Source organism: Gambusia affinis, linkage group LG15 (genome assembly GCF_019740435.1).
Source record: "Gambusia affinis linkage group LG15, SWU_Gaff_1.0, whole genome shotgun sequence".
NCBI lineage: Eukaryota > Metazoa > Chordata > Actinopteri > Cyprinodontiformes > Poeciliidae > Gambusia > Gambusia affinis.
Window position 1 is genome coordinate 19,020,588 of NC_057882.1, and position 26,685 is coordinate 19,047,272.

Here is a 26,685-nt window from a genome sequence, read left to right on the forward strand (position 1 = left end):
GATTATCCATGTCATATTATTGTGTCTCGACAAAGTGACAGTTTTAACAGACATGTAAATAAACATATTTTTTATGAATGTCACTGCAACTTTAACCTTCAACTCAAACTAATTTTAGCCGCAATATTTCTTTGACATACGTTCAACCCTCACATTATGAGAACATGTGTAGAAACCTAAAGACATAACTGACCCAGGCGACAGTGTGCAGTCCTGAGTCCATACGATCCGCAGAAAGTCTAAGTGCCAATTAATCGGGGGCTCCTTCCACCGTTAGCTCATGTTGCACTTATAGCTAATCTGTGCTCTGGCGTGGAGCCACACATGACCTGGCTCACGTCCAGGCTGAGGAGCCGCGGAGGCAGCACCCATGAGCCGGTCCAACGGCGCGCTGAGCAGCATGGAGAGGAAGACGTGCCAAACTGCAGCCGCACAAAGGAGACCTCACTGTTTATCAAAGATTAAACAGTGTTTAGCTTCTTCCCCTCCTTCTCCTTCTCCTGCAGCCCAGCATGTGCTTCAATATATGCATGCGCACACACACACCAACACACACCTCCAGCTCACACCCTAATTGTTCGCAGCCCCAAGAGTTTAATAAAGAACAAATTGCGGTTACTGGTGAGCAAACAGCACAGTACGGAGGTGGGAGCGTGATCATTGCAGCAGAGATAGAAAAAAATAAAGAGAGAGAGAGAGAATCAGCCAATTTAATTAATATCTCTGTCAGTCTCAGACTGGAGCAGCAGGCTGCGTGGAGAACAGTAATGTGGAAACCTCACTGAGGGTCGGCAGGCTGTTACATATGCACTCATGTATTCCACCAGGACGAAGCCTTTTAAAGCTGCACTGTAAAGCAGTTTATCACCCAATCATGGAAACAGATTTTATTTTTCAAACGACTGTACCTCTCTGGATTTCCAAACCGTCACTATAATTCTGACAAGATTCAGTCCCAATCTGTACAAGCCTTATTTTTAATCTCCTGTCGTTTTCAGGTCCTGATTTTGTGTTTATCATGCTGCCTGCACACTGCCCAGCCCCACCGTATCCAACCGTCATGTTCCCATAATCCTTTGTGGCAGCTGCAGCCAGATTTATGCACACAGGTATTGATTTTCTTCCCAGCTTTTTTTTTTCCTCCCCTCTCCTTTCAGTGCTACCCTGTATTTATCTTGCCAAGCTCCGGCCAATGGGTGTGAGGAGAGAAGCAACTCTCATGCTCGCCAAACGCAAGCCGGCTTTATTTTGATTTTTCCAACATCGGAAGCCGCTTTGCCGCACGCCGCGGCCCCACCCTGAGCGGGATGCATGTAGGTGCGTCCTCCCATTCGCCATTCTCCGCAGGCCACCTGACCCATTTTTTCCTAGTGGATAACAAGGCTCCGGTCAGTCACAGCAGCCGGAACGACGAACACTGAAGAAAGAACGCCGTACAGCCTGTCACACGTCACATTACCAACCCTGCCTGTCGACAGCAGAAGGCAGAGGAAGGAGAGAACGAAAAAGGGAGCAAGAAGGATTTAGTTATTCTCTTTCTTCCTCCCCCTCCATATATATCCTTCCACACTGGGACCAGTAAAGCCATTACACACCCTCTCCAGCCCCCTAGCTCAAGGTTGCACTCAGCCAATGGCGACGCTTCCTGCATGAATTCTAAGAAAAGGGCAAAACTGACAGCGAGTGAGCTGCAGAGCTTCCCTCAACAAAAGCCGGTCATTATCCCACACTACCTGTGGGCTGAGGATTACCTCCAGTCCTACTTTCTATATATATGTTTACTGCTCTGTAGCAGTCATAGCCATGAAGAAGAACGTGTGAATCGCTGGTTGGTGTAGTATTGGTGTTTGTGGTATAAATGTTTTTGTTCACCCTCAGATCGGAGCACAATGCTGCCTTATGTTCCTAGTTAAACCAAGAACAGACTCGCTCTATTGAGCACAGTTAAGAGCTCATCTTTGGCATAAGGGTTTTCTGTATTTACATTGGTAAATGACCAAAGCATTTCACAAACACTTGGATAAAGCTACTGGAAATTCTGTCAGTGGTTACTGACTGACCTCTACATGTTAACAGATGATGGCTAAACATCTTTTTTCAGGAATATCTTAAAGAGGCAGTATTATGTATTTTCCAGGCATATAACCTTCTGTTATTATAAAAATACTGTACATATCAAATATGATTTAAAGTACAAAGTGAAATTTCTTTTGACACCTTGAAATTGGGTCTCTGTCTCTTTAAAAACTTCTGCTTTTTCTCCTGAAACTCCTTCAGCAAGTCATTGCAACATCACTCCTCTATTAACCCTTTCACAACGTTTTGACCAGCGTTGCAGCTGGTAAAAAGCTCGTATAATGATCTCAACACATGCGCAGTTCCACCAGATGCTTGCTAATTGCTGCTGGCTAGTCTGAAGGAGCTGAGTGGAGGATTTGCAGGGGTAAGGTTGCTCTGTGAGGTGGAAGCTGGAAGCTCGGAAACTGCACCTCCGAGGAGGAGCTTCGCCTCGAAGGTGACACTGAGTACAGCCAGGTGTTTTGCACAACTGAATGGTTCCCATGGATGAGAATCCATGAAAATCAATGTGGCACTCCAGCTTTGTTTTTGATGAAGAAATAACGTTATAAGATTACATAGATCACCACATCAGTATTCAATAGTAAAATCGTTCTTATCTGGAATTTTTGGACGTGCTGTGGTGGCGTAGGGGACAGCGCGACCCACATTTGGAGGCCTTCAGTCCTCGATGCAGCAGTCGCGGGTTCGATTCCCAGACCCGGCCGACGTTTGCCGCATGTCTTCGTCCCTCTCCTTCCCCCTTTGCTCTCCTCCCCCCTTCCTTTCTTCTCCTCCCCCCTTTCCTCAGCCTACTTTCGAATAAGGGACATTAGAGCCCACAAAAGACCCCCTGTTGGGGGGCGAAATAAAAGGTCCTGGGTTTTATCTAAACAGCGTCTATCAGCAAGGAGTTGGCTTGTTCTCTTTGTGCATGCATGGGTTTTCTCTGGCTACTCTGGATTCCACAAAGCATGCATATTAGGTTAACTGGCTATGCGACATCGCCCTTCTGATTTTTGTTTCTCCAGTACGTCTCCATATTGCCCTGAGAAGGACTGGCAACCTGTCCAGTCTTGGACACCTGGAGAGAAGTACCAGATGCTTTGGAGCTTCGTGGCATTGGTGAGGGACTGGGGGTCGAAGAAAACATACCGTATCTTAATCGTCAACAAACAATTTGGCTGAATGAAAGAGGCAAAGCGATGTGCTAACCTACCTCCAAGCTAGCAAAGTGGCACTTATTATCAGATATCAAATAAGCCTCCATAATTTTATTTGACAATTTTATATAATTGGATTCTAGAGCTATGTTTATGTAATAATATATTGGCTTGAAAAAGCTGGAGAAGCAGAGCAATAAAATGAAACCCAAACGATGAAACCAAAGGAAGCGGAGGATAGAGATGAGCAAAGCAAAGAGAATCTGTGTGATGGCCAATGGCCTTTGTGTTTTGGTCGTGTGCTGAATGAAAAAAAGCCCCCTTGTGTGTGTGTGCATGTGTGTGTGTCTGCAGTGTACCGCTGGGGGGCTGGCCCGACGGGTGCTGAATGCAGAGCAGACAGCATCAGGCCGGGGCAAATGACTACAAGGCCTCCTCAGTGACTGCAGCAAAGGCTGCACCTGGGGGAATGTCCCTGCTCAGCAGCACAGCCGCAGCCAGACACATCACCCCAATACATCCAGAGAGCCAACCCTGCAGACAAGGCACACAGCTCTACCAGGTACAATCTGCATTTAGATGGGTTTTTTGCTTTCTCTAACTTATAAGGAATACATTGGACAAATGATTAAAATGAAGTATTTGCTGCCCTTTCATCCTAACCTACATATGCACACAAATTTCTTGTGCTTTTCCACCATTGTGCCAGCACCAGCCATTTTCTACAAGGAGATGAATTTAAAAAGCAGGACTAACTTCAACAGGAATAACTTCATCAGAACGGTGCCATTGAGGTGCACAATAAAAGGTGTTGAAGAGGTACGTAACTAGCATTATTTAATCCTACAAAAAACATGCAAAACCTATAATAAAGACCAAAATCATTAATACATATGGTAGATTTAGATTTAAATTCAGGTTTTCCCCCAGTGTATTGTAAGCCTGGCGGGCCACCAGGCATTACTTGTGTCCCCACCAGGCTGAGCATTGCCGGAGGCTTCATTGCCATCACGCTCATCTTTAGCTCCTTCCACAGATTTTCTATCAGATTCAAGTTAGGAATCTGACTAAGAAACTCCAAAATATTCACTTAAATCAGAGGAAATGTGTCAAGATTTCCTCCAAGCAAATCCTGCCAGTAGTATCGATATATCTGGATTTTACTGGAGGGAACTATTCAGACTGGATTTTATCCTTAAACAGAAACCATAAGCAAACAATAATTGTAATTGTAATTTCTGTACAAAGTTACATTTCTAACATCCATCCATCCATCCATCCATCCATTTTCTATTCACCCTAGTCCCTAATGGGGTCAGGAGGGTTGCTGGTTCCTATCCCCAGGCGAGAGGCGAGGTTCACCCTGGACAGGTCGCCAGTCTGTCGCAGCATTTCTAACATTTTCTACAATATTTTAGCATTTCTCTAAGGGGACCAGAGCTGTTTGGTTGGTTTTGAATGGATCAGAGTTTGTGTCCTTGGACAGTCCACTATGCTTGAGTAGATATAAAAAAATGCAAATAAGCTCTGGCATTTACTGTGAATTTCCTACCTGTATGAAGTGTAAAGAATAAAATCCCTTCAAAATGTCTTAACACCTTTCCTTTATTTAAGTCAACAGGCAGCTCTGCTCTCTTGATCTAATCTGGTAAAACTTTCCAGTGATTCACTTTGTGATAAATCAAACTCATCTTTTCCAAAAAGAGACTTTTCTGATGGTTCTTTGTATTAAAAAAAGAAGGGAAAGACAAGTGAGCAATACCATTTGCTTTGCCAGTATGCAATGACCTAAAGCGCTTTTCATCATAAATTGAAAATCTTTTCAAATGGACAAAAGGATCCTTGAATAAGTCTTCTGTTAGTCTGCCCTGCAACAGCTCGAAAATGTCCAGTCCAGTGAGGACGACAGTAGGAATGTCTAACCAATGCAGCACACCAGGCTCTATCTCCTAAAGTGAAGCGTCTCGGTCAATTATTCATGCTAGAGACAGAAAAGCTTTATTTCTTAAAGCTTTTTTGTCTTTGTCAAAGTGTTGATATGATTTTAAATAATTGAATTGTGAAATGCCCTAGGTTGGTCTTGAGGTTGAGGGGTTGAGCCGTCTTGTGTGGAGCTGTCACTCACACAAACACACACGCACGCACACACACATAGACAGTGCACTTAAAAACTGTGTAGCAGAGAATGGGGGAAATGGACGATGCGATGCAGGGTGCGTGCATTGAGACGTGAATAAAGACCACTTGCTCATAGATTCATAGGCTTCTGTCATCCATTATTTAGCATGCAGGAGAGCAGTGGATTGGTGGCTAGATGATTTTTTTGACAGCATTTACATGGCTGATGGCGCCAGATGGGAGAATGATTTTACTGGCCGAGATAAGCACCTTGTTAGAATTTGCAACTTTCACTATAAAAGTAATGAGGAAAAGACGTTTCAAATTCTCAAACAGTCCAAGATTCACCTTTTTAGTTTCCATGAGGCATGAGCTGGTATGATTTACTCACAATTAGACAAGTTTTACTCTGGAACAGTTTTTACACAAGCATTTAAAAGCACACTGTCCCTTTCGGTGGACTTTTCATAGATTTGGGTCAGGATTTTATTGATACAGCGGAGTTTACTGAACTTCTGAGAGCCGAGATGCTCATGTGGTTGAATTGTTTTCATATGTCCAAAACATCATAGGCATCTCGACTAATTTTATAAACAGCCTGTGTATGATAGAGAGGTATAGGCATTTGTAGGGTTTTATATTCTTCCAGCACCGTTGGAATGAAAGGCCGATGTACAAAAGTGTGATGGGGGTAAAGCAGGAAGTACAAAAAGCCTCAGTCACGAGCCATCGATCAACAAGCATATCAACTTTCCATTTGCTAGCTCTAAACTTGCAACATTACCTGAATAAAAGTGATTGGTGCAACATCTTTTTTTTCTACGCAAGTATTGTTGTTTTATTTTGACCAGAAAGATTCCTAAAAAATCTCAATTGGTCTTCCATATATTTCTTCCTGTCAGCTCATCAGCAGTATTCAGCAGAAAAAGGTAAAGAGGGAACACTTCTACCCCACCTGTGCTCAGGTTATCAGCTTATCTGGCATCTAAGTAAAGGGTCGTGAAAACGTGGGGTTGTACAGTGAAAAACTTAAATTTTCTGAAGCCTTAGCAAACGTTTATATCCATAAATGGCAAGTTCTGCAACTGAAGAACAATATTGGCTGGCAGCGTTGTGGCAGACTCAGACTCTGCACCGCCAAACCATTGGCAACGAGACAACAAACAGTTCAGGGACATCACAGAACATGCTAGCACAAAAATCAATTTGTGTACAATTTAGAGATTGATATAGATTTCAACATGGCCAATATTTCCTTAGTGGACAAATGTGAAACGTCAACAAAAAAAAGGGAAGAGCAGTGGCTAGCCAGCACTTGCCCTCCATCCAAAAGCAAAATGACATTAGCACTCGTCTATTGAGTTTGCTAAATGCCCCACATAAAGTGAATTTTCCCCCCAGGGCTGGGAAACAATCACGCAGAAGAGCGTTCCATTTAAGTGATTTGAATGATCGGTACGCCGCAATGCATCCTATCAGCCAGAGAAATGGGTCAATACACTGAGACTAAGTGACACTGCTGGCAGCCTACACTCTCGTGGAAGACCGGGCAAAAGGAGAACAAGCAGGACCCTGCCGTCATTGGGTCAGACAGATGTAGAGAAACAGCTCTCTCTGCAGTGGCACACACCACCACTCATGGAAGCAAAGTTATTTCAAGACAATATAAAAAACCCAAAATCCAAATATCAATATCAGCACGCCCAGGAGGTCTGCGCCTGGTCCAAGCAAGACATACCTCACCAAGCATTCCCATCAGCATGTATACCACCATCTGAGCATGTCATAGTCCAGCAAACATCGTCACATTGGTTGTTAGAGAAGAAAGAGGTGTAATGCCTTACTTTCAGCATTGATTGACATTGTGTCTTTCTCCCAGGACACAACAGTGATGTAGGCCTCCACTGAGGCAGGGATAATGCACTTGAAGACCGCCACATTGCCTCTCATGGCTTTCTGGTCCTCCACCCGGACAGTGTACGGCTCTCGTAGGACTACAGGTAGAGGACAGAGAGGTGTGCAGTGTTTAAGCTGGAAAACGACGCAGGCAGAGTTCAGACAAACAACCTCTCTTAAGTGCAAGGTTAATTTCCAGGGCTACAACAAATCAATCGGTGGCAGAGACATTCAAAGAGGAGAGGGAAAACAAAAAACTGACCAGCCTTGATGTGGACATCTTGGCTCCTGATTCTCCCTGAGGGGTTCTCCGCTGTGCAATAGTAAGTGTTGTCGTGGATGAGTTTGCTGAAGCTGGAAGGGGGGATGTGGAAGATCTGAAGGGTGCCATTGGGGTGCACATGGCGGATCCCTGGCACATCATAGATCTCCTCACCGGTGGCCAGGTACCAGCGCAGTGAGACAGGGGGCACGCCTGCAGCGGGACAGGGCACCGATGTCCCTGTGGTGCTGGCAAACACTACCTCTTGCACAGATGCATTGACAAAATATAAGCTGGAACGTAGATCTTCACAGAAAACTGCAAAGAGAGAGAGAGAGGGAAAAGAACAAGATTACAAAATTGTAAGAAGATGTAATTCTAGTCCTGGTTTTTGAACCCAAAAAGTGTTAGTTTATTGTTTTTTTTAGTGCTGACTGCAGGACTCCACCTGTAGCCTCCTACTAGCATGTTGACTACTACACCTTAAGTAGTCAACATGCTACTTAGGGTAGCATGTTGTAAAGACAAAAGTAGTGGATTTAATCATATAAAAGGTACACTGTTGTGTAGAAATCATATTTCTGAAACTGTCTTATTTTGTCTGAAAAAGGATCTTTATGGTATAAAAAACATTTCAGTTAAATTGACTGAACTCATTTTGTCTACGAAGCAAAACGTATCTGCAACCGGATGCTTTTATGTAAAAATGAAAATTTTCTTCAGTTGTAGATTTAACAATAATTTTCAAGCTCTAACTTCATCAGCTAGAACTACTGTAAATCTCCACATCATTCACAAGGGACTCTGATGAGTCCAAAAGCTTCAACAGATCTCTAATATTACTAGCACAAACGATTACTGTCATCAATCACTGAGAACAGAAAACAACCTTTAATACAGTTCTTTAACAGTGCATACATACAACATGTAGCCAAAACTCTCATTTTTACAGCAGTCAATGTGATGTGATACACTTCTGAATACATTAGTCAACTCACGTTGCCAGTGTGAAGCCAGGACCTTCACCATAACGGTCAGTAATTATTGACAGATCCACGGTTAAATATACTCCTACTACACTTTTAGCACAAGAGAAACAACACCCTAAAACTTCCTGTGCAATTCCGCTTGCTACGTTACTGGCAAACATTAGCAATTGGGTGAAATTTAAAACCATAACTCAATCCATGCCTCTACGAAGCAATTGTTTCTCAACAGCTGAGAGCTCAGACACTCTCTACGAAGTAAATAAGGGCTGGTTTTCACCAGCTTATTGTTACCCCAGACTAGGCATGGATCATTAAGATATCAAGGTATTAAAAAGTTTTTGCCTTTTTTAATGACATGCTAACAGACTCAACAGAAACATACATTCATCTGATACATTTAATTTGAATACATACTCAAGTAAATCTATTCAACAGAAGCACAGCGGACTCAGATGGTACCGTTCACTGACTTCACCTACACTTACTACACACATCGACATGGACCAAGCAACCCTTGGTTAAAAGCGACATACACAAAGTAAATAAAGAAAATCAAGGGCCATCAGAAGCAGAGGAAGAAAAACAGAACTTGAGAGTGTCGCTGGTTTTTCATTTCTGCACCCAAAAACAATGCATGAATTTGCAGGTAAGAAATTCCTCCCTTTATTTTCTTAGCTCTTTTCTTCTACTTTTCTTCTTTTCTGCAAACAGTTTACAAATCAGCATATAATCCACAGTGACCATTGTTTGTTTTTAGTGTGGCCTGGTGGGGTTGCTGCGGCATTATTTCCATTTAGTGAACCACACATGTTTGGTAGGCCTTGCAACAAACTAAAAGGTCTCGAGGTGGAATGGTTAGCTGAAGTCAACCCACCAATATTCATCGTGGAACAGCCATTTGCCGTAACCACTATGAACTATACATTACATTATTGTCCAGTTAATTGATTGAGAACAAAACTTTGTTGACACTTTCTGACTCAAACTAAAGTTTTAAAGACTTCCAGTTTTTGGACATTTTGTATCTCAAGTTGTAGTTCATAAAGGTCATTAAACAAGTAATACTAAACCTTTTACAACAGTGTACCTAAATACTGCAAAACATTTGTCAAAAACCAAAAACAAATGTGGTTGAAAAAAATGTATCCTATAATTTTGGATAATTGCATTTTAGAGTCAAAGCTGAAGATTATGTGCGCAATTGGATTTACAACACACTAAAAGTTAGCAAATTATTTTGATGCCATCTGCTGAGCAGCTATAAACAACATAAAATCTGTTAATATTCAAATGCTGACTTTACGTTGGGTGTTTTGTGATAGGCGCAACCTTGTAAAGCTGTTGCATGAACCACCAGTGTCAGTAACCTACTGTAAATATTTCAGGCACCGCTGCCGTATACCACAGCCTCCACTCTGTGCTAATGTGGGATCCCTCCTCCTGTCGCCAGCCCACTTGCTTGGCTGCGCGACAGCTGCCAATCCCCCCTCCCTGGAGACCAAACATTTTAGCGCTTCATAAATTCCTAATGAGCGTTCTCGAGTCACCAGCCACTTCCACCCACTGGTCGTTCAACCTGCTACAGCAAACAAACAATGTGGCGAACACATGTTTCTGCACATTTAGAGCTAGACTCACTTCACACATGCAGTATTCTGAGGGTTGAGCCTGGAGGTGTTGAGAGAGGAAGGCCTGCAGTTGTCAACGGATACAAGACTGCCGTTTCTGATCCAAATGGTGTCAGAGGAAGGCAATGGAGACGAAAGGAAATCGCGGTTCAAACTTTGATATAGTCAGTGGTAATAGGCATGAATATCAAATTTAGCTTGGACTTTTTAATGATTCATTTGAGCCGTTCTTCTTCCAAGGTGGTGACTATACAATATAAAACTTCAAGGACTTTTTGAGCTTTTGAAGTAATTGTGAATTTTCTCAAACCATACAGGTCCAGAATTATACACAGAGGTTCACATACATTCATATATTTCACTAACACTTGATTAAATACTCCAAGCAATCCAAAGGTATACTTTTTGAAGTCATCTGCTAGTTTGTTAGTATTGAATATCTAACCATTTTCGTTTGGCAGAATAGTTAGATATAATTACAACTGTTTCCTGACACAGATCTAGAATTTGAGAATAATTCAGACATTTTCGATAGATCTATTGTAATACTTTGGTAAAGCCATTGTGAAAGCTTAATTATACCCTGCTATGTCATATGATAGAATGAATTTATTTCAGTAATACTATTTATACAATAAATATGAATAATTCATATAAATAGTACATGAATACTATTTATACAATAAATATTACTATTTATACAAATAAATGGGGGTTTGGCTAGCAGCAGCTTATTTAGATTTAAAGTGACAGTAGGCCCTAAAGCAACCCTACATATGCAGAACTCACCCGACTAAAATCTAATGATCTAAGAAGGATTTTGTGCAACAAACGTAATGAACATGCTTTATAAAGTCCATAGACCTGTCCGAACCTGATCAAGGAAGCATAATAATAGGCCACCTTCAATCTGAGGTTGACAGTTTTGGACCTTGGGAAAAAGTGACACAGCTGAATAACCTCTACGTTTGTTTCAATTGACAGTCTTGGAATTCTCAATCAAAAGGTTTTCTAAAAGAAAAGAAAAGAAGTTGTCATTTTAAGATAATTACAAAGTTCCCCTTCACTTCACTGAGCTCTTTAGACGTTCCTGCTGTCCTACACGTTGGTCAATCGAATGAGTGGTGGCAATCAAAACCTTTTTTGAGGACCAAGATAAACTACAAGCCACAGACATTTGAGAGTATTAATGACAAAAAGGCCTGATAATGTTAAAGAACCTGCAGCACTTCTTACTACTATATTTAGGGAAATGTAAGCATATATTTGAGGTTGTATGCTATTTTGACCTTGTGTGTAACAGAGAATATCCAGAGAGTTCAAGCTTGTAATACATAATATAAAATGACCATGATGAGCGAATGAAAACTTTTGGCTAAAGCTGCACATGATTTCAGGAACTGTTCAGATGAAGAACTCTTTACTGTGGGTGTTCATAGAGATAGATTGTGTTGACAGACAAACACCGAACCACACTCTTGCATAAACACAGTTTAGGCACAAGAAAGCTCCAGCGTTTGAGGCAAAATCAGAGACACGAGCTTAATAAACATCACGCTCTCCCTGCAGTGATACACGGGGGCCCTCTCAGTGGTTAATTTACGGCCTTGTAATCACACAGAGTAACAGCTTGTCATGGGTTTTCTCAAGTAGGAAAATCTGCCATCAAGATGATCATAAAATCCCAGCATCTGTTATGAATAGCGGGGAGCTTGAGGCATTTATGTGTATGACTGTGTCAGTATTGGCTCTCACCATCTGTCCACATTTCTGGTAATGATCTCCTAAATACCGCTGAGTCCTCTTGGCCCATGAAAGCAAACGCAACTGTCTGTTACTGGGATAGTTCGCGATTATGTGCGACTTCAGGTAATACCACAGACTCTATAAGTGGGTTTATGAACTAAATAAATTAAAGGTAATGTAAGAAAACAGGACATGAAATTATAATTTGTCAAACTTAATCATATCTGAGTTTAAATAGCTAAAATTTTAAACCAATCAGCATTTTTATACAAGAAAAAGCTGGAGTTTAAAGTTTGAGATACTCAAAATCATTTAGTTTTCAGATCTGGACCACAAGTTAAGACAAACTGTCATAAAGCCATAGGAAATAACAACCCAATTTAGATGCTGCCTGGATCTGTTTAGAGTGTGTTATCTCTTCACATTGGAATAATATATTCACATTTATCCACCTTCCCAGGATAGTAGCATTTGGCTGTAATCATCCATCAGAGAAATTGTATTCTAAATGAGAACAAGCGGCCATCAGGCGGGCTTTAGTCCCAGCATGTTTAAAGAGTGACTGAGTGATGAGGAGAGGAGAGCCCACCTCATAACTGCTTTTGTCTCAATAAAATGATTTGCACCAACTCATAAAAAATGGAGACCACCTCCGCCGCCACCATCAGCTTTTTATGGCTGGCTGATCCGTAAAGACGGTGGCAACTGATGGGGAGACGAACCCCACCCAGATCCCAACCGTTCGGAAGGATGCATTGGTGGTGCATTTATGTTTTAGCGCAGGGAGGTCAAGAAAAATAGTAAGTGTGGAGGGTCAAGAGGGCAAAGAGGGAAATAGAAAGCTTTCAAAATGGAGGTAGGTCAAATTTAACAGTGAAGGTGAAACAAAGACCATAAAGAAAAGAAGGTGACGACTTGAAATGGCCAGTGTTGTCACTTGATAAAGCTGCTCGTCACACTATTTCTTATTTTTCTTGTGTTTGGGTATATCAAGAAACATGTTTCATGAGTCCTAATACAAAGGAAAATGCATATTTTGCAAAACATTAAAGCTGCAGTATGTAACTTTTACAAAAATATGCATTTTCCACACTATGTTGTGGCAGGATGGTACGAGACAAGTTGAGTTCAAGTTGAAAAAAAATCAGCTTAAACTTGATTTTATTTTGTAAAAAATAAAATCAAGGTTCTCCACTTTCTCCCTCTTCTCTTTAAAAAATAAAAATAAACAAAGCAAGACAAAAAAAAACAACAAAAAAAACATTTGTCTTCTAAATATAAATTCAACTCTTTTTGTTCAAAGTCACATGCTGTTTTTGATACTTTTAAACGGATGTGCAGGCCTGGCCGGGCGTCTGTAAACTAAATTGGCCCTCAAAATATATTAATCATTAGAGTGGAAACTATCAAGCTCATCTTAACCGATCATGCGATTAATTGATTAACTGTGTATTGCAACAATGATAGATGTGTACCAATTAAACCACAGAAAGATGTGGATGTGGATCAACTGAGCTGATTTTCACCAAAAAAATGCTGAATAGTGGAGATGCAACATTTTGGCCTGACAGCAGTAACATCCCACCCTATCAGATGCTTAGGAAGCTGATGCTGCATCGTTGTTTACTTAAAGCAACATTCGCAAAATCCAAGGCAGGGAGATATAACTATGTTTAATGTTAATTAACATTGTTTCTGCAGATGTCTGTTTTAGAAAACAAACTAAAATTTATCTGACCTGTATTCATCATCGATTGGTTCGCTTATGCAACTGGGCAAGCAGATCAAAAGTGAATAGAAAAGAACAGCTGCTCTTTGTTTCTTCGGATTTCTTACTGCAGACTTTTTAAACTGCATTTCTGACTCCACTAACGTGGTTTGTGTTTACAGCTAGGTTAAGTGTTGAAATCTCAGCAAAACGCATGCAGGACAGAACAAATATCAGAACACTGTTTTCTGAGCCATCAATGCTTGAAAATGAAAAAACAGAACCACTGGGTCAGTGACCTGATCCTATCAATGTGGTTTGTGAAAACTGATCTCAATTAATATCAATTACAGTATTTTTCTTTTGGCGAATACCATAACCTTAATATCTGCCAGGCAGATATTAAGATTTTATACATGAGCGCAAAGATGTCAACAAAGCCTAGAGTTGAAGAAGGGAAGAAACCTGAAAAAGACACCTGCAGGCAGACATTTTTCATTTTCCTGGGCTGTTAAATAACAAGAATTGTTTGTTTGAAGACAACCCTAACAGTCTGTGACTTTTCCCTGAGAATTATCTAATAAAGGAGAAATTACATAAACCCAATTTGTATTTTTATGACATATTATTCGAATGTGCAGCTGTGAATTCCAGACAATTTATTTTAATAACGCTCGCTCGCAAGCAAGAGAGACAACATGTGGGCGGCTGTTGGCTGTCATCAAGTGTGTTTGTGTGCACGGCTGTTAAACGATAATCTGGTTAATGGATGGCATGAAAAGTAAGATGCAGCGCACAACAGATGTGCCGCTCGCAGATGCACTCCGTAAAGTGGCGAAGCGCATTTCTGAAGATGTGTTGATGATTCCGAAGACACCGGCGTGAGATCAAAAGCGGGGGCTGGCAACGAAATCTGGAGAGATGTGATGAAATTTTCATGTGGATTCTGTCGATAGCTGGTCCGCTCTGAGACTGATAGAGAAATATTTGAAGGTTGTCTCTGCCTGGCTGAGAAGCATGTTTCTTTGCATTTATTAAATAGATGAAAAACAATTTTGTACAGTAAGGATTCCTTTTTCTTTTTTCATAAAGCTTCTCTTCTTTTGTCAACATTGATACTCTAAAGGGGCAGTAATATGTAAAATCCAACTTATTGCATTTTACTTAATATTATAATGTTATTTCCTCATCAAAAACCTACCTTTAGTGTTACTTTGAATATTTCATGCATGTTTGAGAAATTATTTAATCTCCCATCTCAACTCCCCCACTCAGTTCCTTCAAACTAGCCAGCAGCAATTAGCAAACTGTGTCTCTGCTGAGCTCATTATAAGAGCCAGTTCTCAGTGAAACACTGGTAAAAATGTTGTTAAAAGGATAATAGAGGAGTGATGTCGCAATGACTTTCTGGGGGCAGAATTTCAGAAAAAGCAGGAGCTCTTAAAGAGACAAAGGCTCAATTGCAAGGTGTTAAATTACCAAGTCAAATTTCTTTTAAGTCATATGTGATAGATAGAACAACTGAAGTTAATATCGTCACTTAACTGTGTCATATAATACCTAAGCACTTTGTATTGCCGAAAATGTGCTATATAAGTAAAATTACCTTCATCTATAACACTGCCCCTTTAAAATGCAGTCTACCTTTGATTGCTTAATGAAAACACCAAATTCAAATCACCTCCGATTTCACCAGGCTGTCCTAATGTTAGATTTAGCTTTGCTGGAAAACACACCAAAAATAAGAAGTCATTTGTTCAATTATAAATCTCGCACATGCATAAATGATGAACTCTCCTTTTGCGTTGTCTACCCTGGTAAGTCTCAGAGGAGGGGGCAGCAGCAGGGAGACGGGGTCCTGTTGGGCCAGTGAAGTAGGTCTCCTCCACTAGCAGTGTGGAATAATGCTTAGCACAGTCCCACATGTCAGCACCTATTGGTGGCAGGCCCTGCTGAAATCCTCTAATCGTGGATTGCAGGTGACTCCTCGCGTAGTCATCCCCTTTGTGGAGCCGCTGCTGCAGCATTTAGAGCTCAAGGGCACCAGACGTGTTTCAGTCAAGGAGAGTGTATGCAGGCATGTCAGATGGAAGTGCATGCGCGAGGGGGTGGGCGTTAATGTCTGGAAGCCGATAAACATAGATACTGACTTGGGCTTGGTGTGCAGGCAAGACATCAGGTCAGATTTGGTAAAGAGACGTCTTGTTGGGTTTAGCCTGCTATCGTAAGATTCATCTTGAAGTGTCTGAATGAGGAAATGTTTTAACAATGCAACATTCTTAGAAATAAGGTTATACAAGTATGTTCTGGCTGCTCCTGAACAAACAAACTAAAAAAAAAAAGCTTCTTTTTTTAGTTTCATGTAATGCAACCACGTGAAACAAGGTAAAACATCATAAATAAAAAAAATAAATAAAAATTCTGCAAACAAAACATGTTGCAACCACAGACAAAATGCTCCCACCACAGGAAATCCAGACTTTTCAAAACCAAAATTTACAGTTTCAATTTATATAACAGACGGATGGCAATATAAATATTTTTCAAAAGTTTATTTTTTCTTCCCATGTGTATCCAGGCTTAGATAATACTAATATTCCAAACTTTTCCTGAAGGCTTTGGAGCCCTACTGTATATAACCCATTATCCTCCACTAACAGCGTCAATCAGTGGTTGCTTCCAAAATTACCTCACCACTTTATTTAAGTAAGAGTCTGATCAATACACATCCCACTTAAATGCAACATAAAAAGGTCTATACATTAACCCATATATCAGCCCATAAGAATTCAAGCCTGCTCATTTTATATTTACCTCAATCATACAACTTTAATCAGCTTATGCAAAACCTGTGCAGAGTATTCCAGTATTCCTGTAGCAATGAAATAAAAAAAACTCCATGGTGTTTCATCTTTTGCCATATCATTGCGGTTCACTGCTTAGCTGTCTGCTACAACAACTTGGTTTCCTCCATTCGTTCAGGGTTTTATCACATTAAATTAGCTATTAGCCTTAACATGTCCTCCCTGCTCAAGGCTGATAACATTTTGAAACAGCAGGGTCTGATTGGCTCAGAGCCACACTGTGCCCCTTACCAGGTCAGAGATCTTTGTTGTGTTACAGCTTGCACTGAGGCATCAAGGCATTAGGACGACTCCACTGGGGTAAACTATAGCACTGAGTCACACTGACAGCTCATGGCAGGCAAATCAGGTAATTAAGGCAGAACTCTGAAGCAGCCGCCTCGGGAAGCAGTGTGGTGGGGATGGGGGAAGGGCAAGGCCAGCTGATAGGGAAGGGTGGAGATTGGGTGGAGGACAGGCTGGTTTTCATGATGACATCCCAAACCTCCACCCTTTCCCCCGTCGCCTTAAGGGATTACACAATAAGCGACAAAGATAAGCACCGCACTGAGCATAGATGCATGCAGGCAAGAGTCCCCCCACTCTTCTAAATCAACGGTGCCCAATTTGCTCTCATGAATAATGTTAAGATCCCCATTCAGCGCTATGTCGCTCCCATGTAAAACCAATTTTACCTTCCTCTGATGTCAGCTCTCTGGAGGGCAAAATAAGAGTCACCTTTGAGTGGTCCATGGCAGTGAATGCTCATTTACATGAACGCCAGCAGACCACAGCAACGTTCCCAACCACTTGTTACTTGGAAGACTGATCAAATATATAAAGAATGTGTGACGTCAAGAACCACTGAAGGAAACAGCACAAAATAATTTAAGAAAACACAAAGCACAACTCCCGTCTTTATGAAATGTAGGCAAAAAATGGAATGGTGTCAGATTTTAGTGGTTGTAGGATTTCTCTTTTGTCTTAATATAAAATATCACCTCCTCTTTAATCCATATCTGATCACGAGCCATTTCTCCTGCTAAACACAGTGTTTAATTTGACTGCATTTTCCCAGAATGCCCTGCGCTATAGTTTGCATCCTGCTTTTGGAATGGTGCCCAATCACATATATGCATTGGGTCTGCACCAGAGTTCACTCCAATCAAACAGAGATCTAGGTTTGTAATCGAACCAGCGTTTGTTTGGCAAGAAACTAGAGTTCAACTAAAGTGGACTAAACAGGGCTGGTGTGGATGTACCCAATGACAGAAGAAGAAAAAATAAAAAAATAAAAACACACAGTTGAGAAGAGAACCCCCAACAAGTGAATAAATGGACAAAGGCTGGTTAAAGAAGACACCAGTCATTTTTGAGTTAGGACACAAACACCAAGCAGAGACTAGAGAAATCCATGACACCACAAGCCATGTTGGTTTAGGACTCTGCTGGACCCATTGAATTGCACTATTGGGGTCGTGTACAAACACTGGATTGTTTACCTATCTACGATATATAAAACACGTTTGCACAGACGGTTGACTTATTTTGTATTCAGGTACAATTGGTAACCAAATCTTCAGTAATTCAATATGTAATGTACTGAGTACATACCAAACTAGAACTTTAAAACCGGGCTGAGTAGCAAACCATCATTTTTGCATATGACTACAACTCTAGGGGACACAGATAGTACTGTCATTGGAACTTTTTCAACATCAGCTTTTTGGAGAGTGCTCAGCGTCACAGACTGGCAATGTGAAACCAAGCAACCCTCTACACAGACAGAACAACGAGAAAGCAGGTTTCAGTATCCGAAAGGTCTAAAACTTAAAAAATAAAATAAAATAAAAATTCTACATCTTTGCATTTGGGTTAACATTACATTATGAATTCTTATATCTCATAACATTAGTGAACGTTTCCATTTTCTAGACAGATGTAGCTGTAAGGACCATCAAAGACATCATGCACATTGCAGTCATACTTCTTGAATTTCAGAGAAAGAAACACAGATGGTCTGACTGGGACAGAAAAATTGATGCACAGTCATGGTCACCAAGTTATGAACCCCTATAGTGACTCTTAGAGGGGCAGTATTACATGAAAACAACTTTGTGCTTTACATCATATTATGTTATTTCCTCATCAAAAACAGCTGCAGTTTCCAAGCTTCCACGATTCGGCCTCACAGAGCACCCTAACCCACGACTTCCCCACTCTGCTCCTTCAGACTAGCCAGAAGCAATTAGCAAACACCTGGTGGAACTGCACATCAGCTGATGAACACATCATTATATGAACTACTTCTCAGTGCAACGCTGATAAAAACATTAAACGATTAATAGAGGAGTGATGTGATGACTTCCTGCAGGTGGAGTGTTAGAAAGAGCAGGATTTTTTTAAAGAGACAGAGGCCAAATTTCAAGGTGCTAAATTACTAAGTCACATTTCTTTTAAGTCATGTTTGATACATATAGCATTTCTATAACAAAGTTAACATCGTTATTTGATTGTGCTATAAAATGGCACTATGTGCCAGGAAAACACATAAAATTGCGCTTTTAAATAAAAGCGAAAAGTGACTTACAAGTAACTTTTCAGCAAAATGTAGGAGCTTGTTAAAGTCAATAATTCCTTAAGATTGGTGAAAACTTAAATGTCATAATCTGCCAGTGGAACAAGACATTTTAATTTATAATATGGGAAAATTTCTTGTTCCACTTGCAGATTATTTCACTTATAACTAGTACTATTTCTCCCATTTCTTAATAAAAAGTTACTTTTAAATTGCCTTTGTTTTATTTCAAGTGTGCTAAGATATTTGCACTAGAAACTAGACCAAACATACTTGGTAGATTTTGTGTTTTTGCTGTTAATTTTCTTACCTTCCTAGTGACAACGGCCATGTTTTAAACAGAATCCTGACAAGTTGTTAAGCTAACTATACTTTGTGCTTCATTCACCACAGCTCACCACATTAATGTTTAAAATGCTCAGCAGCCTGAGGACTCATAAGATGCACCACATTTTCTCTCTGACATCTTCTATGGGTCTATTTTGCAAATAAATTCCAACCGTTCTTTAAAAACTCTTTCATTTCACTCAGTAACTGACTCCGTTGCTTTCTCCAGGATTCCTGCGTGTGCGTTGTCATGGTTATGCTCACCGCGTGCGATGGATGTTTAGTGAAGTTGATCCAACCACCTTGTTGGCTTTGGTTTTGGTGCAGAAACTTTGGAGTCCTAAATTTCTTACCTCCGTTCAGCACCACCAGAGCTGCGCTTCACACAGAGCATTTTTGTTAGAGATTTCCTCTTTAGTCTCTGACTTTCTGAACCTTTCGACAGTACTTGACTTAAATTTGTATGTAATACTTTGAAGTGCAGTATACACTGTGCATACTTTCAGAGAGTGGTTGAGTGGCATTATTTCTGTTTCATTAAAGATTCCGCCCACATTTGCTCGCTTGCTAAACCACAGCCTGACTGAGCTGATGGAGGGGAAAAACAGACAGAAGGAGAGAGTGGATCAGGTAGGAAGAGGAGGAGGACATTAAACCCAGTGTGTGTGTTTGAATGGAGAGATTAGTTTAAGGAGGAAGGCTGACAACTTGAAGATAATCTACACTACTTATGCGATGTTGCAGCTCATACGTAATATAACCTGAGGCACTACATCTTTAGTTCCAGTGTCGTTAATCTGCCAGAAACCAGCACATGACGGTTTATAAAAGTTCACTTTTCATTGGCGTCTATTTTTGATAAATACCTTTGAGGCGCAAGAACCTTGTTTCCATTACAAATGTGCGCAAAACATTGTGAATCTTAATGTTGAAAAATCATAATTCTACAATTGGGATTAAATAAGAAATCACGCGTGAATAAATTTGTTCATGCGACAAGTCATTGGAAAATATGCCATGTCATCATCGTGCAACTACTTCCTGTCGTCTTCTTTGTGGTTTGAGCCAGTGGCAACAGTTGGTGATCATGTGACTCTATGATGTGAAAAAAAATTTTTCCATTGCAGTTTTGTTAAATAAACCAATTTTGATGTAGCCAAAAAAAAAAAAAGCGCCACAGCTTTTAATCTAAAAATCAAAGTTTTGTTGGAATTGTGTTTCCATTAAGCAAATTTGTTTTCAAGAAGTCAAATTGAGGAATTATGAGGTCAGTGGAAATGCAGCTTCTTATCTGTCCAGGTTTTCCTTTACCATAGATTTATGGACGGATTGATGGATTGTGACCATATCTGTTTTAATTAATCCCAAGGCACCTAAAATGCAAGTGGAAAATGTTTATGACAGGGCTACGTTCAGCTTATCTGTCCATTCTTAGTGTCATCTGTTTTCCTACAAAGTGCAATTAAAGCACATTCGTTCCATGAAAGAAACTTGTCACCAGCACTTGTTTTTCAAATTACAATATAATTTCAATAATAGCAGCTGCATTTTTAGGTCTCCCTTTAACAATGCAGATATGACCAGTGATGCACACTAACATGCTAGAAGTAACACACTAATGTGATCAAGTTACTTTTTTAAACTAATCAGTAAAGTAAGGGACTGAAATTGCAAATGACAAATTATGATGTTGTTGCAACATTGTTGAAGATAAGGATGAGGTTTGGAAATGTTTTAGACAAGGATCTAAATTATTTCCCCAATGAATATTTGGGTAGCAGGTTTCTAATAAACCAGCTCCTGCAGCTGTAAAGAGCTGCTCTTAATACACTGCCTACAAAAATTATTCAATCAATTTGGACGTTAATATTCTTTTTACTAATTAGTCATGAGCAACAAAAACCAGTTTTTGACCAAAAAAACTAAAAATTCTCTTTTTAAATCAAACAGAAAACAGATTGTACAAAATATTGACATATATTAAAATGTAACTTAAACCACAAGAATATGTAACTTAAAATAAGTGACTGTAAATATTCCCCCCCCCTTTCAAGTAACTGACCTAATTTAACAGAGGTCCAGCCAAGTGGTGTTCATGAATCAGCTCAGTGCAGTGACGGTCTCAAGTATTAGCATTAACAGACACCTGAGTCTGGAAAAGTCCATTCACTGGTTCATCAGTACTCCTGGCTCCCATTACAGCTTGAAGACTAAAGAACAGTCCAAGAACAGACAACACAACTCAGTGTAGGGTTAGGGTTAGAAGCTCAATGCTCGTAGTGGATGGTTAACTAGCATCGAGCTTCTTCATGCTAACAGGTGATTGTTTTGTTTCCCTGTCAAAACAAAACGTTTTAATAATATTACATTAAAACGTTTTCGTTAAAAACACCGAGTAGTTTTTTTAACTAGCATTTTTTTTCTCTTTCATATATTTCTTTTACTAGCTTAGGTAACTACTACAGAATGGGACAAGTTTTTATTTGGTTACTCATCTAATCATCAGAATACTCAACAGATTACTAAACTGTGTACAACAGCCAATATAAGGTATTAAAGGCAGTTTAAAACTTCCAATCCTCTCTTTTTGCATTAAATTGGCTCTCACAGACTCACTGAGCAATTTAGCATTTATTATGAAAACTCTCCCTCAGTAGGAAGTCTAGAAGAAAATAATTTGAATGCTTCTCAAGTCTGTTTATTACAAGAGAATTTAACTAACATCGGTATCAGACGGTTGTTTTAGCTTCACAAATACCCGAGATCAGAAATTGTCCACAAATCTCTGATTGGTGCATATTCTTTTGATTTGAAAGTCCTTGTGATGCTTTCATGGCATCAGAAGGTCCTAATTTAAGAATTATTTAAAAGAAACTGATTTTCTTTTTAATAAAACCACTTTCATGTGAAGTCTCAGTACAGTGCATGCTATCTACGGAGACAAAGAAAGAGGTAAAAAAAAAATAAAATAAAAACAGGACGCAGGTGGCAGTGGAGGGCAAATCAAAGTCCTGGGGTTAAGAAAGGATTGTGGGTCAGATGACTTTCCACTTTCAGAGCCCCTCCCATCTTCAGCCTTCCATTTTCCTCAAAGGCAACAGTATTAATTTCTCACTTACTTCCACTATGCGAAACCTACAGAGTACATTCTGAGTTCGGATGGATCTATATTCCGCTTTTATGTTACTCATAAAGTAAGAGAGATCGCGTTGTCTGTATTTTTCTTACATCACGGTGCATTAGAAGCTCTCCCTGTGATCTGGGAATATGGTTTAGAAATCTAATCATTTAGCGGTGTGGAAGGGAGCCTGATGCACCGCTATAATAAATCACCCTGACGGAAACACTGTCAGCTGAGAGCAACAGAGACAGACGCTATGGAGAAAATGGCAGCTGTCTGCATTAGAGCTGCCCTCGATCTGCACAGAGATGAGAAGCGGCTTTCATTAACCGCCGTGTTTCCTGTGATAACGAAGCCACAGCACATCAAACCGGGGTTTCACTCAGGGCCGTGCCCGCCTCCCATCGGAGCCCGGCGCGTATCCCTCATCCCATCCGACACCTGGGTCGTGTGCGCTAAACCGGCATCTCGGCGACAGAGGGCCCGGCAAACACCGCCAGGCAGCAAAAACACACAGCAACGTTTTCAGAGCGCTTAGTGCCCGGGATTAATCAAATTATAATTTAATCATCTGATCAAACAGCAATTAGCATAATCACTTCTGGGTAAGACCTGATAGAGCGTAGACTGGAGCAGAATGGAGCTGGGGGGCTAACAGCGCTTTAATGAAACATTCAGCAGAATGTTTGAAAATGTTACACATTCCCGGCTGCGGGAACGAAGCTGGATTAGGAATGCTAATCAAGGGTTTGGCTCATGAACATGTCCAGTAAGGCAGTCAGTGTTCACAAAATCAGCCCCAGAGTCCCTGACTTTTTCTTGCTCATCATCTTCTATGTGTCAGCTGCAATTTTATAGATGAAAGTGAACTTATTGTGGTCCAGATGTACTGTAACAGAGGAGAAGTAAAGACAATTAACTAGGAAAGAGGTCAATCCTGTAAATGAAGACTGTGTGCTGCTTCACAGAGAACAGTAGCTGCATTGTTGCAATGTTGACATTTGAAAAATAAATTCACTTAAAGGAAATACACCACATTTTGAAGAACTTTCTGTTTTCAATAAAAAAAAAAAAAGTTTAGCATTAGAATGAGGTCTTTAATTATTTATTTTTATTTCTTGGCTGTATCAAAATGAGTTAATTTTGCAAAACTGCAATGATAACATCACATTAATCACATGATCAACTACCAGATGTTGCCACTGGCACAAACCACGAAGAAGACGGCAGGAAGTAGTCCCTATCTTACAGAAGTGTGCTTAATAATAAACATTTAATAAACCTGTTGGAGGACATTAAGAGGCAGACATGATAATCCAGCAACACGTTTTTATCAACTAATCAACATGTTGATTAGTTGGCATCAGGCATCATAGCAGAATTTTACATGCTACTCTAAAGATTCAGGTTCAAAACAATAAAAGATTTAATCATTTACAGTTGATTGGAAGCGAAGCCCAAAATAATTTTCTCCAGGCGTTACATCTTCCTTCTGCTGGTTAAACTTCCAAACTGTGTAAACCCGTGATTGTATTCTGATTTCAGAACCCCAACGTAAAAGCAGCCAACATTCTTAGAAGTAAAAGATATGTAAGCTTGTTAATATGCTACTTAGTTTTAGATATTCAAACTCATGTCAGCACGGCTGCTCGCTGCAAGATAGAGTTGTGGTGTAAATCTTGCCATTTCTTTCGGTATAATGTTTTCAGCTGGCCCTCCAGTACTCCCACAGTCTAAAACATGCATGGCTCTCAGGTGGATGACAGTAAATGTGTATGTCTGCAAGGATGTTTGTTTCCGTGTTGCCATAGCAATCTTTCCAGGGTGTACCTCACATTTTTACCCAATGACTGCTGAAAAACCATACTAGGAATTAGGAAGGTAAGGAAATGGATGGACGCTAAATTCCATTACATACTCATTGTTCTAGCGATTGAAAAACTGTATGCATAAATGAACTGAAGAAAGCACAATGAATCCTACATGGTTACATTTAGGTTCATCACCAAGCTTTATTTCATTTTAGGTTCAACTAAAATCTGTCTTTTGTGGGAAAAAGAAAATCAAGCAATAAAGAAAAAGAAAAAGTTCATTTACAACTACCTGCTTGGTCCCAGCATTGACCTACTGCCCTACTTTATGTAAAAGTCCACAGACATAAATAACACACCTAATTGTTATCCTGTTAAGTCACCTTTCCTTTTAGCGCATTGCTGGACCAAGCTGTTTTTGGTGCCATGGCATTTTCAGAGAAGACAAAACACCACAGAAGATTTCACAGAGATCCAACTAATGAGGTTTGCCATCACGCTGAACTATAGCCTCTCTGTATCCTGAGACACACAAGCCAAAATTCTGTGAAAGGAAACTCTACTGTTTCTGTATGCAAGTTTGATGTTAACTGTTTGCAAGTATTAGCAAATACAGCAAACGTTGTCTTTGTTTCTGAATTGCCTCGTGAATTGTAGTCAGAACTAGAACTGCAAGCAGTTATCAACGGGTTCCTCACCCAATCCAGCAAGTCCCCCCTTTCCCCTTCCCTTCATATGTCCTGTCAGCCATATTGAGCACCTGTATTAAGTATGACTTGGTGATCAGTTATCCACTGAAGATGGTAAAAGTTACTGTATCAAAACTGCAAAACATTGCCTTCATACGTCTCTTACATGTTAAATTCCTCTATTGGCCCAGCAGCTCTACAGACTCGGCTCTACTCTACACACCGATGCCAACTTAGTGACTTTGTTGCTATATTTAGCAACTTTTTTTTTTTTTTTTTTTAAAGGCAGCTAAAGATAAATCTAGCAACTTTTTTCTTGGAGATTTTGGCGACAGCATACGAAAGAACAAATCATACATCAGCAGTGAGTGCTGCACTGAGACCCTCCCACCCCAACAGCTGCAGGTGGTCAGTCTGACAGCAGCCTCATTGTGCAGCAAACCCAGCCTGCAGTCAGGGCAGAGAGGAGATCAACTCTATCCCATTTCCATACAGCAGTTGCATCACGTATGTGCAAACCTACCACTCTGAATAACAAAGAATGTAAATATAATCTAAATATAGTATTTTTATGTGACCTAAGATTTTTTTTTTTATGAAACTGCCACACTAAAATAAATTTGCCTCAGTCATTTATTTGCCAAAAACATATTTAGAGTATTTTTAATCACATTTTGACTTACTGACTCTAATATTTTTTTTCTTTTAAAGCCTATGACGAAATATGCAGATTAGCTGATGACATCATCGAGCAACTTTTAGGACAGTCAGTAGCTGTAGTATCTAAACAGTGTAAGTAGTTCACTATTTTGATTGAGTAACAGTCCTAGTGGGCGGGTTTTTCATTTAGTTGGGTGACTCCAGTGTCTGAAGCATGGGTGTCAAACTCCAGTCCTCAAAGTTCACTGTCCTGCAGTTTTTAGATGTGCCACAGGTACAAAACACTGGAATGAAATGGCTTAATCACCTCCACCTTGTGTAGATCAGTTCTCCAGAGTCTTGCTAATGACCTAATTATTTTTTCAGGTGTGCAGCAGAGGCACATCTAAACGTTGCAGGACAGCGACCCTCCAGGACTGGAGTTTGACACCTGTGGTCTGAAGTATTGTGACGTGATCTGTACCCAACAATGGAGGACATGTTGAATATTCGCCTCACTCTAGGGCTTTTTGTCAGACTCAGTTGTGACTTTTTACAAAAGGTGTATTGGATTATGGTAAGGGAATCGCCCTGTGACTCCACACTCTAGCCAATCAGTGACCAACAGTCTTTTGATGTGTCTTTAGCTCGACTCTGCACCCTTGGAGTCCTAGCGAAGGAGGTTCTGAAAAGTGGGCCTGGTACCACACAATCATGTGGAAAACCTTTATCACTGCACAGAGCTGAGGGAAGTCATGCTGAGTAGATACTAGTGGAGAAATAAGCCAGAGAAAGTGATTAAGTGAGAACAGTTTTCATGTTGAGTAATGGCTGAACACTGACCAGAAGGCTAGATAATGTTTAAATAAGGTATGGAAACTAAGACGTGTTTTAGATGGTGTTTTAAGGCAGGAAATTACAGATATTGTTAGCTAGCTATAAACAGCAGCTCAAACAAGCAGCAGGTTAGATACCTGAACCTAAAGCCCGGTCAATTAACCAGCTGATATTAACTTTTTATGTCCATGTTACTTGATAAAGACAGGAGACCTGCTCCTAGATATTAGGGTTTAATTTCATATTTCTGCAAAATTGTTTATCAAAATCAA

The 26,685-nt window shown here is 40.3% G+C and overlaps 1 protein-coding gene across 3 annotated transcripts in view; it reads right to left on the reverse strand.

Annotated features, from left to right (window-relative positions):
- Nucleotides 1–26,685, reverse strand: part of dscama (Down syndrome cell adhesion molecule a) — a 94,990-nt gene that overhangs the window by 62,305 nt on the left and 6,000 nt on the right. For all 3 annotated transcript variants that reach the window (XM_044140251.1, XM_044140250.1, XM_044140252.1), the window contains exons 2-3: nucleotides 7,498–7,815; nucleotides 7,184–7,333 (exon numbers count right to left, since the gene is read on the reverse strand). In XM_044140251.1, coding sequence (XP_043996186.1) covers nucleotides 7,184–7,333; nucleotides 7,498–7,815 — 468 coding nt within the window. The remainder of the gene's footprint in view (nucleotides 1–7,183; nucleotides 7,334–7,497; nucleotides 7,816–26,685) is intronic.